This window comes from Hemiscyllium ocellatum, chromosome 15 (genome assembly GCF_020745735.1).
Source record: "Hemiscyllium ocellatum isolate sHemOce1 chromosome 15, sHemOce1.pat.X.cur, whole genome shotgun sequence".
Lineage (NCBI taxonomy): Eukaryota > Metazoa > Chordata > Chondrichthyes > Orectolobiformes > Hemiscylliidae > Hemiscyllium > Hemiscyllium ocellatum.
The window spans coordinates 4133656-4147038 of NC_083415.1; the positions used below are offsets into that span (position 1 = coordinate 4133656).

Genomic DNA, 13383 nt, shown 5'->3' on the forward strand with positions numbered 1-13383 from the left:
CGAATTTCCTATTCCTTGGATGCTGCCTAACCTGCTGTGCTTTAACCAGCAACACATTTTCAGCTGTTTGTTAAGTCTCTCATCTTTTAGCATGGGCATGGTGTTTTCAGTTCTTTCATATGTAAATCCCAGAACTTTTAAAATAAAATTTACATTCTCCAGTATGCGCTAACACACATACTTCTGCAGACGCATACACTCACGTAGGCCCTCTCCCATACGCTCTCTCACACACACACCCAGACCTACCCCCTCAGACATATACCCCTTTACATCCACACACATTCACATACTTTCTCACAGACACTCATACCACCACCTTCCCTCCTATACACGCACATGCATACAAGTTTGTGTGGTGAATTTGTACTTGCAGAAATACATTTTATTTTGCTCAAATACTGCATGAATCCATGTAAGGTTCTGTAAATCCTTTTTTTAGAAATAGAATCAATCTGAGCATTGGGGCATAGTCAGCCTCACACAGGACATCTCACACCTTCAATGCATTATCTGGGCCGACATAGCATTTATTGTTAAAGTTCACTTGAGAATGCAACTTAAAAAAAAGTTCTGGGATTTACACATGAAAGAACTGAAACCAACATGGTCATTCTAAAAGATGAGAGACTTAAACAATTTGGGTCTTTTTCAATATATAATTTCAGTTGCATCACACCATAAATTCTGTGTCTTATGATCTTATACTCCACAACCACCTGATGAAGGAGCTTCTAAATAAACCTGTTAGACTATAACCTGGTGTTGTGATTTCTAACTTTGTACACCCTAGTCCAACATCGGCACCTCCACATCATCCCTGTCCACATGCATGCTGATTTTCTTCAGCATTCTGTTATATTTCAGATTACCAGCATCTACAATTTTTGCTTTTATTTACTGTCCTAGTACGCTGGATACAACAGGTAGAAGGCAAATAATGTTCCCACTGATACATTCCACTATAAGGCAATGGGGACCCTGTCACGAAATCAAGAGTCATAGAGATATACAGCATGGAAACAGACCCTTTGGTCCAACTCACCCATGTTGACCAGATATCCTAAATGTAGTCCCATTTGCCAGCATTTGGCCCATATCTCTCTAAACCCCTCCTATTCACGTAGCCATCCGGACACCTTTTAATGTTGTAATTGTACCACTACTATTTCTGGCAATTCATTCCATACAGACACTAGCCTCTGTGTGAAAACGTTGTCCCTTAGGTCCCTTTTAAATCTTTCTCCTCTCACCTGAAACCTATGCCATCTAGTTTTGGACTCCCCTACTTGGGGAAAGGAACTTGACTACTGAGGTAAAAACAATGACAGCAGACGCTGGAAACTAGAGTTTAGATTAGAGTGGTGCTGGAAAAGCACAGCAGTTCAGGCAGCATCTGAGGAGCAGGAAAATTGACATTTTGGGCAAAAGCCCTTCATCAGGAATACAGAATTCTAGCACCACTCTAATCCAGAGTTTGACTACTGAACCTGTCGATGCTACTTGTGATTTTACACACTTTTATAACATCAACCCTCAACCTCCAATGCTTCAAGGAAAACTGCCCCAGCTTATTCTCCCTATAGGTCTCAGATAATAGTATCAGATTAGTATCGTTGCAGCCTGGTGTTGATGATTAATGCACCCACTTTGTCATAAAGATTGTTGTCTTCACCATCATCCATTAGTGGCACAGATGTATCAAAAAAGTGTTTGGACCTTTCCTCTCGATTCTTCAAACCTATCACAAAACAAAAATCCTATAAATAGAAGGAAGCAAACATGCAACATATGAATAAAACGTTAATCCCTTTTGCTGATTTAGCATATCTGATTCAGCAAGCTTAAACAGAAAGCTTTAGTACTACTTTGGAGCCCCTTTTAAAGTCTGCACATTCCCCTGGAGTTGCTGAATCTTGCTGGGATAAATAGATACAAGCAGCATACAATTCCTCACTCATTCTACATGTGTACAATGAATGTCAGCTCATATTGCTTTCTGCTAGGTGACTAGATTTTCTGACATAAGAATGTCAGAATGCTTGCACATACTTGTTAAACACAGAAACTTTTACAAGGCTTCCAAAATATACATATGCTATCCAGAACATGTATTTCAAAACCTTGAAGTACATTTTTGTAAAACTTGAAGTCTCTCAAGAGATATAGAAAAAAGGAAGCTTGGCTCAGCATTTGTAAATGTGCTTAGGCCTCAGCTCGAGTATTGTGTTCATTTCTGGGCATCACACTTCAGGAAGCAATTGAGAGAGTAAAGAGTAGTGTGGAGAGATTGAGAATAGTGTCCATAATGGTGTGGAGAGATTGAGAACACCATAAATAGAATTAGTAAGGGCACCAAAGGTTACAAAGAGAAGCAGGAGAATGGGATTGAAACACATATCAACACTGGGGCAGCACCTTGCCTCAGGGGTTAGCACTGCTGCCTCACAGCACCAGGGACAAAATTACGGAACACAACCTTGAGGGTCATAATCTCTGGATTATTGCCTGAGCCATGTGCAAATGGCTTAGGGATAAGAAAATTAGGGAAGTAAACACGTGGCTAAGTGAGTGGTGCGGGAAAGAGGGGTTCTGTTTCATGGGGTATCCGTTTTGGAACTGGGGATGGGTGGTGGTGGTGGTGGTGGGTGCGGGGAATCTGTACCAATGGGATGATCTTCATCGGAACCAATCTGGAACCAGTGTTCTACTGAAGAGGATGAATAGGGTGGGTCACTAGGACTTTAAACTAGTGATTTGGTTGGGGGGGGGGGGGGGGGGGGGTGAACACAACAACAGGGAGTATGGTGGTAAACAGCAGGTTAGCATGTGTGCAGGAGGTTTTAAGTTCAAAGCAGACAATGAAAGTAATAAAACGGAAGGATAACTCAGGAGATATTATCAGATACATTAGAAATTATGAGGGTATGAAAACTAGCAAAAGGTTGATGAGTTAACAGCACAAATCGTCGCAAATGACTATGATTTAGTAGCCATTACAGAGGCATGGTTACAGGATGGTCACAATTGGGAATTAAATATCCAGGGTTATCAGACTATTCGGAAGGACAGACAGGAAGGTAAGGGAGGTGGTGTAGCTCTGATATTCAAGGACGACATCAGGGCAGTGCTGAGAGATATAGGTTCTATGGAGAATGAGGTTAAAATCATTTGGGTGAAAATGAGAAACTCGAAGAAGAAAAAGTCATTGACAGGCGTAGTCTACAGACCACTAAATAATAATATCGCATTGGGGCAGGCAATAGACAATGAAGTAACTAATGCATGTAAAAATGGTATGAAAATTATCATGGGGGTTTTAATCTAGATGTAGATTGGCCAAACCAGCTTGGTCAGGGTAGCCTTGAGGAAGAGGTCGTTGAGTATATCCATGATAGTTTTGTTGAACACTATGAAATGGAACTGACGAGGGAGCAAGCTATCCTTGATCTGGTCCTGTGTAATGAGACAGGAATAATTAATGACCTCATAGTTAGGGATCCTCTTGGAAGGAGTGATCACAGAATGGTTGAATTTCAAATATAGATTGAGTGTGTGAAGATAAAATCCAGTACCAGGATCCTGTCTTAAACAAGGGAGAATACTATAGGATGAGGGAGGACATGGCTAAAGTAGACTGGTAACAAAGATTTTATGATGGGACAGTTGACGAGCAGTGGAAGACTTTCAAAGCAATTCTTCAAAGTGCTCAGCAAAAGTATATTCCAGTGAAAAGGAAGGACTGTAGGAAAAGGGGTAATCTGTCATGGGATCTAAGGAAATAAAGGAGGCTATCAAATTGAAAGAGAAGACATTCAAAGTGACCAAGATCAGCAGGAAGGCAAATGGAATTTTGTCCTTCATTGCTAAAGGGATCGAGTTTAAAAGCAGAGAGGTTATATTACAGCTGTTCAAAGTGCAGGTGAGGCCACACTTGGAGTCTGTGTGCAGTCTTGGTCTCCTTAATTGAGAAAGGACGTACTGGCACTGAAGGGAGTGTGGAGGTGGCTCGCTGGGTTGATTCCGAAGTTGTGGGGGGTTGGCTTATGAGGAGAGACTGAGTAGACTGGGATTATATTCATTGGAATTCAGAAGATTGAGGGCGGATCTTATAGAAACACAAAATTATGAAGGGAATAGAGAAGATAGAAGTAGAGAGGATTTTCCACTGGCAGGTGAAACTAGGACAAGAGGGCGTAGCCTCAAGATTAGAGGGAGCAGGTTTAGGACCAAATTGAGAAGGAACTTCTTCACCCAGAGGGTTATTAACCTATGGAATTCCTTGCCCAGGGAAGCAGTTGTCGCTACTTCAGTAAACATTTTTAAAGCTAAGGTAGTTTATTTTGAACAATAAAGGAATTAAGGATTACGCTGAGAGGGTGGGTAAGTGGAGCTGAGTCCAAGATCAGCCTTGATCTTATTGAATGGTGGAGCAGGCTCGAAGGGCCAGACAGCCTACTCCTGCTCCTGGTTCTTATGCTCATGGTTGCTGATACCTTAAGATACTCTGACTCAACGAAGGAACAACTGAAACCCGAAAGTGGACAGTAGTTATGGTAACAACTCTCCTGTTTGTAAACTGATAAGGCTAATGTAAGTTTAGTAAAGTCAGTTCTAATTTGAAGATATGTGGTGCTGCCTCCATTCATGTCAGTACAAACCCTCCCATGTCCTACAGAACACTGTTCGTATTGATATACACAAGGGGCCTATGATGTTCAAACAGTGACATTCAGATTAAAATGGCTCCCAGCCCTCAGCTGCATACGTTTGAGATAGCTGGACTGGGCGTGCCGAAAGTTGGTCGACAGATCTTGAAGGGCTTGTGCTAGAGAAGAGACAACGTTTCGAAGGACCCGTTCTTCCTGTTCTGTACAACTGCGCCATTTGCTTTGCAGGCTCTGTACCGCTCGCTGACATCGGTGGAACATCTGAAAGGAAAACAGGCGGTAACAGGAAGGTCAGGACCTCCGTTCCACGTTTCAGTACAGTTTTAAATAACAAACGAGGGAAACATTGTTATTGTACAGAAACTGTACAAAAGCAGAACAGATCACCAAAATGGATCATTTACTTTCTGATTGAAGAATGAGTCAGCTAATGGGTAAGATTTTAACAATATATGTTTGATGTATATCTGTACACTGCACAATAGTATGCCTCTCTGATGTCACTTTCAACAGGAACTGGTGAGCAAAAGGAGTTGCAAATTCTCTGAAGGAATGGCACTAATACGGTTTCTCCCCCAGTGTTCCTGCTGCCAAATTGCAGCAGACAATCTTCAGTGGAAATGTGCATCCTCCTATGTCAACTATTCAGTTGACCTTTGGTGTAGTATTTGCACCTGGACAGATTGTATACAATAGGATCTGACTGTATTCGGATTGCTACTGCCTGACATTATTTTGAAGAGATTTCCTCCCCACTCCTCTGCTGGAAACTTCACTATGGTACAGTTTCATGGGTGTTCGTGGCATACTGAATGGTTTTCCCTTTCTAAATACAAACCATATTCCTTTACGATGAAATTACACCTGCAGCCTTTCCATCCGGACTTCAGTTTACTCAGGTTATTTGGTCTTGCTGCGTGATATTAAAGTCATTCACTCTCAAGCAGGGGAGGTGAAGAATAAAATTAAATGGAATAGCTATAAATAAGATGGATTGAAGTAAAGCTGGGTAAGCTTAGAGAAAAAGATGTTTTAAAAAAAGGGTGGGTATAAAAACAAATATAAAGTTAAGGGCTGCTCTCTCATTGGAGAGAGACTCTGGTGGTGATTTAACCGGAGTGTCACCAGATCTCAGGTGAGTCATAGAGATGTACAACACAGAAACAGACCCTTTGGTCCAACTCGTCCATGCCTACTGGTATCCCAACCTAATCGAGTCACATTTGCCAGCACTTGACCCATATTCCTCTAAACCCTTCCTATTCATATACCCATATGAGGCTTCACTTGATGATGTTACCTAGCCAGGTAGTGAAACGTCTGGATATCAAACCTACAGCTCAGCGAGCAAACCTACACCCTCATATACCCATCCAGATGCATTTTAAAAGCTGTAATTGTATCAGCCTCCACCACTTCCTCTGGCAGCAAGGCGAGAGGTTGGGAAGGAAAGTCCTTCATGGTAACCTCAACTGGTTTGGGAATGAGAGTCACACAGCATCGAAACAGGCCCTTTGACTCACCATGTGGATGCCAACCAACAAACACTAAACAATACTAATCCCATTTAGCTGCATTTGGTCAACAGGCTCCGATGCCCTGGCATTTTAATTGCTCAGAAACAAGAACAGAAATTGCTGGAAAAGCTCAGCATCTGCAGTTCTTTCAGTTTTTCATTTTAAATGCTCATTCAGATACTTAAATATTGCAAGTATACCTGCCTACATCATCTCAGGCATCACATTCTATATTTCTGCCATCAAATTTTCTTTCTCAGACGATTTCCTCACCTTAAACTTAGGCCCTTCGGTCTTAAACAGGTTTGTCATGGGGAAAACACATTCTCATGATCTACTGTGTCTATGCCTCCCAACATTTTGTATACTTCAATATATCCTCGCTCAGTTTCCTCTGCTCCAAGGAGAACAAAGCCAGGTTACCCAGTCTCTCCTCATTACAGAGACTTTACTTCCCAGGCAACACCCTGCTGAATCTCCTTCTGCACACTCTACAATACAATCAGATCCTTCTGATTATGTGCTGACCAGAACCAGACCATCTGTGGTCTAATCAATGTTTTATAAAGTTATAACTAGGCTTCCTAGTTTCTATATTCTACATCCTGGCTGATGAAGGCAAGATCCTGTATGCCTCCTTCACAAGCCTGTCAAATTGTATCGATGCCTTCAGGGATCTGTGAATTTGGACGCCAAGGTCCTTTAGTTCCCTGGGGAGCACTGAGGAACAATCATTCATTTGTGTATATCCTTTCCTTATTGGACCTCCCAAAATGCATCAAACTTAGAGTCAGAGAGATGTACAGCGTGGAAACAGACCCTTTGGTCCAACTCATCCATGCCGAACAGATAACCGAAATTAGTCTAGTCCCACATCCCTTTAAACCCTTCCTATTCATATACCCATCCAGATGCCTTTTAAAATGTAGGAATTGTTGCCCCTTCAGTCCCTTTTAACTCTTTCTCCTCTCACCCAAAATCCATGCCCTCTAGTTCTGGACTCCCCCACCCCAGAGAAAAGACCTTGTTTATTTACCTTATCCATGCTCCTCATGATTTTATAAATTTTTACAAGGTCACCCCTCAGCCTCTAACGTTTCAGGGAAAATAGCCTCAGCCTGTTCAGCCTCTCCTTATAGCTTAAACCCTCCAACCCTGCTAACATCCCTGTGAATCTTTTCTGAACTCTTTCAAGTTTCACAACATCCTTCCTATAGGAGGGAGACAAGAACTGCACCCAATGTTCCAAAAGTGGCCTAACCAATGTCCTATACAGTGGCAACATGACCTCCTAACTCCTATACTCAATACTTTGACGAATAAATGAAAGCATACCAACTGCCTTCTTCACTATCCTGTCCATCTGAGACTCCACATTCAAAGAAACTATGAACCTGCAGTCCAAAGTCTCCTTGTTCAGCAACACTCCCCAGGATATTACCATAAAGTGTATAAATCCTGTCCTGATTTGCCTTTCCAAAATGCTGTACCTCACATTTATTTAAATTAAATTCCATCTGCCAATCCACAGCCCATTGGCCCATCTGATCAAGATTCCATTGGACTCTGAGGGAACTTTCTTTGCTGTCCAGTACACCTCCAATTTTGGTGGATTAGCAGGATTAAATTCCATCTGCCATTGTTCTGCCCAATTTACCAGCTGTTCAATGTCACTCTGCTGTCTGAGACCATCCTCCTTGCTATGAACACCAATTTTCATGTCATATTTAAACTAACTAACTTTCCACAGTCACATCCTAGTCACTAGCGTACATAACAAACAGAAAGGATCTCCAAGTACCAACCCCTGTGGCACACCGATGGTCATAGGCTCCCAGTCACAAAAACAACTCTCCACCATCACCCTTCACCACTATTTTGGATCGGGTGTGTCAACTTGCCTTGGATCCCAGGGATCAATTGGACCAGACTTCCATGTCAAAGGCCTAACTGAAATTCATGTAAACCACATCAACTGCACAAGCCTCATCAACATATTTAGTCACCTTTTGAAAAAAAATCAATTAAATTTGTCAGACAGGATCTCCACTTAACAATCCATGCTGACTATTTCTGATCAATTCTTGTCTTTCCAAATGCTGATTAATCCCGTCCCTCAAAAAGTCTCCAATAATTTGGCAACCACTGAATTTAACCTACACTGCTAGCAAGGTTTTGCCTCACAAGCCAGCCAGTCAATTGAGCTATGTCCCTCCTGAGGTTATATGGTTCAATGTGCAAAGTACAAGGTAAAAACACATCCAGAAGCAATTGTCTTTACAGGAAGATTTTGAAGATATGACGTTAACAGAAAGCTGATGCAAACTGGAGAAGAACAGAAAATGATCTTGAGCATTATTTCGGAGAAACAGAAAAGATAAGGAGAGTGACAGTATTGATTAGAGAGAAAAGATAACACAAAATCATTTATGAAGGTAGACATTGGGGCTGTTTTCCTTGGAAAAGAAACAGCTGAGTGGTGATGTGAACCTGCAGATCTGGCTGACCAGCTGAGAGTTTCAAGTATCTCTGGACATGCAAGTTCAGTGGAAGAAAACAAAACAGTGAGGTTCACAGTTGGCCTTGGAGAAACTGCAGGATGGAGATCTCTCACAGCAGGGGAACACCCTAAATGTGTTTTACTTTAACTCATACCCTTTTTTTGTAAATCTACAATAGAGGAGTATGGTGAATTTTTTTGTTGTTATATTTTATTCAGATCTGACTCTAGATTAAACAGCTAAGCTATCCTAGAGCAGTAAGACTGTGCTGTTTTCTGGGTCTGTAGATTGTTAAAGTGCAATGATGGCTTCAGTAGAGTGATGTAATCTTCCTGTCCGATGTGGGAGATTAGGGAGAATTTCAACATTACCATGGAAGTGTGTTTAATTGCAAATCCTATTGGATTGCATGGATAAGTTAGAGTGGTAGTTGGAGGCAATGAGGAATTTACAAGAGCTAGGGGGTGTGATGGATGGCAATTTCAGGAAGGTAGAGAAACCACAGACAAAGTTGGGTAGATCGGCTTCCTCCAGGACAGGTAGTGCAGGAGTCTCCTGTGGCTATCCCCATCTCAAACAAATATGCTGTTTGGGAAAACGAAGGAGGTGATGGACTTTCAGGGGAATATAGCACCAACAGCCAAATTTGTGGCATTGAGGCTGGCTCTACTGTAACAAGGGGTATATCAGGCTCCAAGTGATTGACTGTGATACGGGACGCTCTTGATAGAGGCACAAACAGATGTTTCTGTGGCCAGCAACAAGATATCAGAATGGTGCCAGGGTCAAGGATGTCTCGGAGAGGATGTAAAATATTCAAAGGGGAGAGGGACCAGCAGAAGTCATTGTACACAGTGGAACTAACAACATAGGAAGAGAAAAGGATGAGGTTCTGAGGACAGAATATAGGAAATTAGGCAGGAATTTAAGAATTATGTCCAAGATAGGAGAAATATCTGGATTACCCCTAGTGCCACGTGCTCAAGAGAGTAAGAATAGGAGGAGAGAACAGATGAATATGTTGTTGAGGAGCTGGTAGGGGAGGATACACATTTTTGGATCATTGGAATCACCTCCGGGCTAGTAGTGATCTGTATAAAAAGGACACATTAGAAGGGGACTAACATGCTGACGGGAGAATTTGCTAGTGCTACTCGAGAGGTTTTAAACTTGTAAGGGAGGTAAGAGATACTGAGAAAAGAGATAAGTCTGAGACTGTACAGATGAGAAAAGGGGAAAGTCAAGTACTCAAGGCAGGCAGGAGCAAAACAAGGAACAAATTAGGACTGATAATTTACCCTGCATTTCTTTCAAGGCAAGAGGTCGGACAGATAAAGCAGATGAACTCAGGGCATGGTTAGAAACATGGGACTGAGATATCATAGCTGTTAGAGATATGGCTCAGGGATGGACAGGGCTGGAAGCTTACTGTTTCAGGGAGTAGATGCTATAGAAAGAAAGGGGGTGGGGGGCGGGGAGTGGCCCTTCTGGTGAGGGATACCATTACGGCTGTACTGAGGGAGGATATGCCAAGGAGTACTTTCACCGAGGTTATTTAGGAAGGAGATGAAAGGGATTATCACCTCGTTGCGACTGGACTATAGGTAAATAGTTAGTGGGCAATTAAGAAAAATTTGGAAGGAGATCTCAGTTATATGTAATAATAATAATAGGGTGGTAACGCTTGGGGACTTTAACTTTCCAAACGTTGACTGGGACTGCCATGGTGTCAGAGGATCGGATGGAGAGGAAATTACTATGTGCGTACATGAAAATCTTCTTATTCAGTATGTAGATGTACCAACTAGAGAAGGAGCAAAACTTGACCTTCTCTTGGGAAATAAGGCAGGGTAAGTGACTGAGATATCACTTGGGGAGCACTTTAGGGCAAGTGATATAATTCAATTAGTTTTAAAATAGGTATGAGAAAGGATAGACCTGATCTAAAAGTTAAAGTTCTACATAGTTTTCTCTAGGTCTCCAAATAGTTCCAGAGATGTAGAGGAAAGGATTCTCGATAGGAGCAAGAGTAACAGGGTAGTTGTTACGGGGGCTTTAACTTTCCAAATATTGACTAGAAATACTATAGTTTGAGTACTTTAGATGGGTCAGTTCTTGTCCAATGTTTGCAGGAGGGTTCCCCGACACAGTATGCAGATAGGTCATCAAAGGGTGAGGCCACATTGGATTTGGTACCCTTGGTAATGAACTAAGTGAGGTGTGAAGGAGTAATTTGGTGATAATGACCACAATTCACTTATGTTTACTTTAGCGGTGGAAAGGGATAGGTATATACCGCAGGGCAAGAGTTATAACTGAAGGAAAGGCAATTATGATGCAATTAGGCAAGATTTAAGATGCATAGAATAGTGAAGGAAACTATAGGGAGTGGGCACAATTGAAATGTGAAGCTTCTTCAAGGAATAGCTACTGCGTGTCCTTGATAAGTATGGACCTGTCAGGCAGGCAGAAAGTAGTCAAGTGAGGGAGCCATAGTTTACTAAAAAAGTTGAATCTCTTGTCAAGAGGAAGAAGGCTTATGTTAGGATGAGACTTGAAGGATCAGTTAGGGTGCTTGAGAGTTACAAGTTAGCCAGAAAATACCTATATAGAGAGCCAGGAGGGGACTTGAGAAGTCATTGGCATATCGGATCAAGGAAAACCCTGAAGCTTTCTATAGGTTTATCAGGAATAAAAGAATGACTAGGGTAAGATGAGGACCAATCAAGGACAATAGTGGGAAGTTGTGCGTGGAGTCAGAGGAGATAAGAGAAGCAATAAATGAATATTTTTTGTCAGTATTCACACGAGAAAATGACAATGTTGTTGAGGAGAATACGGAGAGAGATACAGGCTACTAGGCTAGATGAGGTTCACAAGGAGGAAGTGTCACCAATTCTGGCAAGTGTGAAAATAGATAATCTCCCTGGACTTGATGGAATTTATCCCAGGATTCTCTGGGAAACCAGGGAGGAGATTGCCAAGGCTTTGGCTTTGATCTTTGTGTTGTCATTGTCTATCGGAATAGTGCCAAAAGACTGGAGGATAGCAAATGTTGCTCCCTTGTTCAAGAAGGGGAGTAGAGACAACCCTGGTAATTATAGACCAGTAAGCCTTACTTCAGATGTGGGTAAAGTGTTGCAAAAGGTTAGAAGAGATAGGATTTATAATCATCTAGAAAGGAATAAAGTTGATTCGGGAGAGTTAACACAGTTTTGTGAAGGTTAGGTCATGTCTCACAAACCTCATGGAGTTCTTTGAGAAGTTGACCAAACAGGTGGATGAAGATAAAGACACTGACATGGCATATATGGATTTCAGTAAGGCATTTAATAAAGTTCCTCACAGTAGGCTACTGCACAAAATACAGAGGCATGGGATTGAGGGTGATGTAGTGGTTTGGATCAGAAATTGGCCAGCTGAAAGAAGACAAAGGGTGATGGTTGATGGGAAATGTTCATCCTGGAGTTCAGTTACTAATGGTGTACCACAAAAATCTGTTTTGAGGCCACTGCTATTTTTCATTTTTATAAATGACCTGGATGAGGATGTAGAAGGATGGATTAGTAAATTTGTGGATGACATGAAGGTCGGTGGAGTTGTGAATAGTGCCGAAGGATTATAGAAGAACGTAGATAAGCTGCAGAGCTGGGCTGAGAGGTGGCAAATAGAGTTTAATACAGAAAGGTGTGAGGTAATTCACTTTGGAAGGAGCAACAGGAATAAACGGTAAGATTCTTGGTAATGCACAGAGATGTGCAGAGATCCCTGTAAGTTGCCATGCAGGTCAATAGGGTAAATCTTCCATGTTGGAGAAAGGTCAATTTTGATGGTATTTGGCAAAACGTTTCAGAAGTTGTTTGGGAGCAGATATTTGCAGGCAAAGGGATGGCTGGAAAGTGGGAAGCCTTCAGAAATGAGATAACAAAGTCCAGAGACAGTATGCTCCTGTTAGAGCAAAAGGAAAGGCTAGTGGGTGTAGGGAATGCTGGATGACTAGAGAAATTGAGATTCTGGTCAAGAAAAAGAAGGAAGTATATGTCATGTATAGATAGCAGGGATTGAGTGAGTCCCTAGGGAAATCAGGAGGGCAAAAAGGGGACATGAGATAGCTTTGGCAAATAGGGTTAAGGAGAATCCAAAATACATTAAAGAGAACTGGGCTCCTTAAAGATCAGCAAAGGTGGTATATGTGTAGAATTGCAGGAGATGGGTAAGATACTAAATGAGTATTTTGAATCATTGTTTACCGTGGAGAACATCACGGAAGTTGGAGAACTTGGGAAAATAAATAGCGATATTTGAGAAGTGTCCATATTACACAGATGCTGGACATCTTAAAATGCATAAAGGAAGATAAATCCCCAGGACCTGATCAGGTGTACCCTAGAACTCTGTGAAAGCTAGGGAAGTGATTGTTGGGCCACTTGGTGAAATATTTGTATCACTGATAGCCACAGGTGAGGTGCCAGAAAACCAGAGGTTGGCTAACATGGTGCCATTATTTAAGAAACGTGGTAAGGAAAAGCCAGGGAACTGTAGACCAGTGAGCCTGACATCAGTGGTGAGCAAGTTGCTGGAGAGGATTCTGAGGAACAGGATGTACATGTGTTTGGAAAGGCAAGGACTGATTAGGGATAGTCAACATGGTTTCATGCATGGGATATGACAACTCATATCTTGATTGAGTTTTTT

The 13383-nt window shown here is 41.9% G+C and overlaps 1 protein-coding gene across 1 annotated transcript in view; it reads right to left on the reverse strand.

The window, feature by feature from the left end:
* stx16 (syntaxin 16) overlaps window positions 1–13383 on the reverse strand; it is a 55942-nt gene that overhangs the window by 12848 nt on the left and 29711 nt on the right. The window contains exons 4-5 of the mRNA XM_060836245.1: window positions 4769–4931; window positions 1650–1741 (exon numbers count right to left, since the gene is read on the reverse strand). Of these exons, the coding sequence (XP_060692228.1) occupies window positions 1650–1741; window positions 4769–4931 (255 nt within the window). The remainder of the gene's footprint in view (window positions 1–1649; window positions 1742–4768; window positions 4932–13383) is intronic.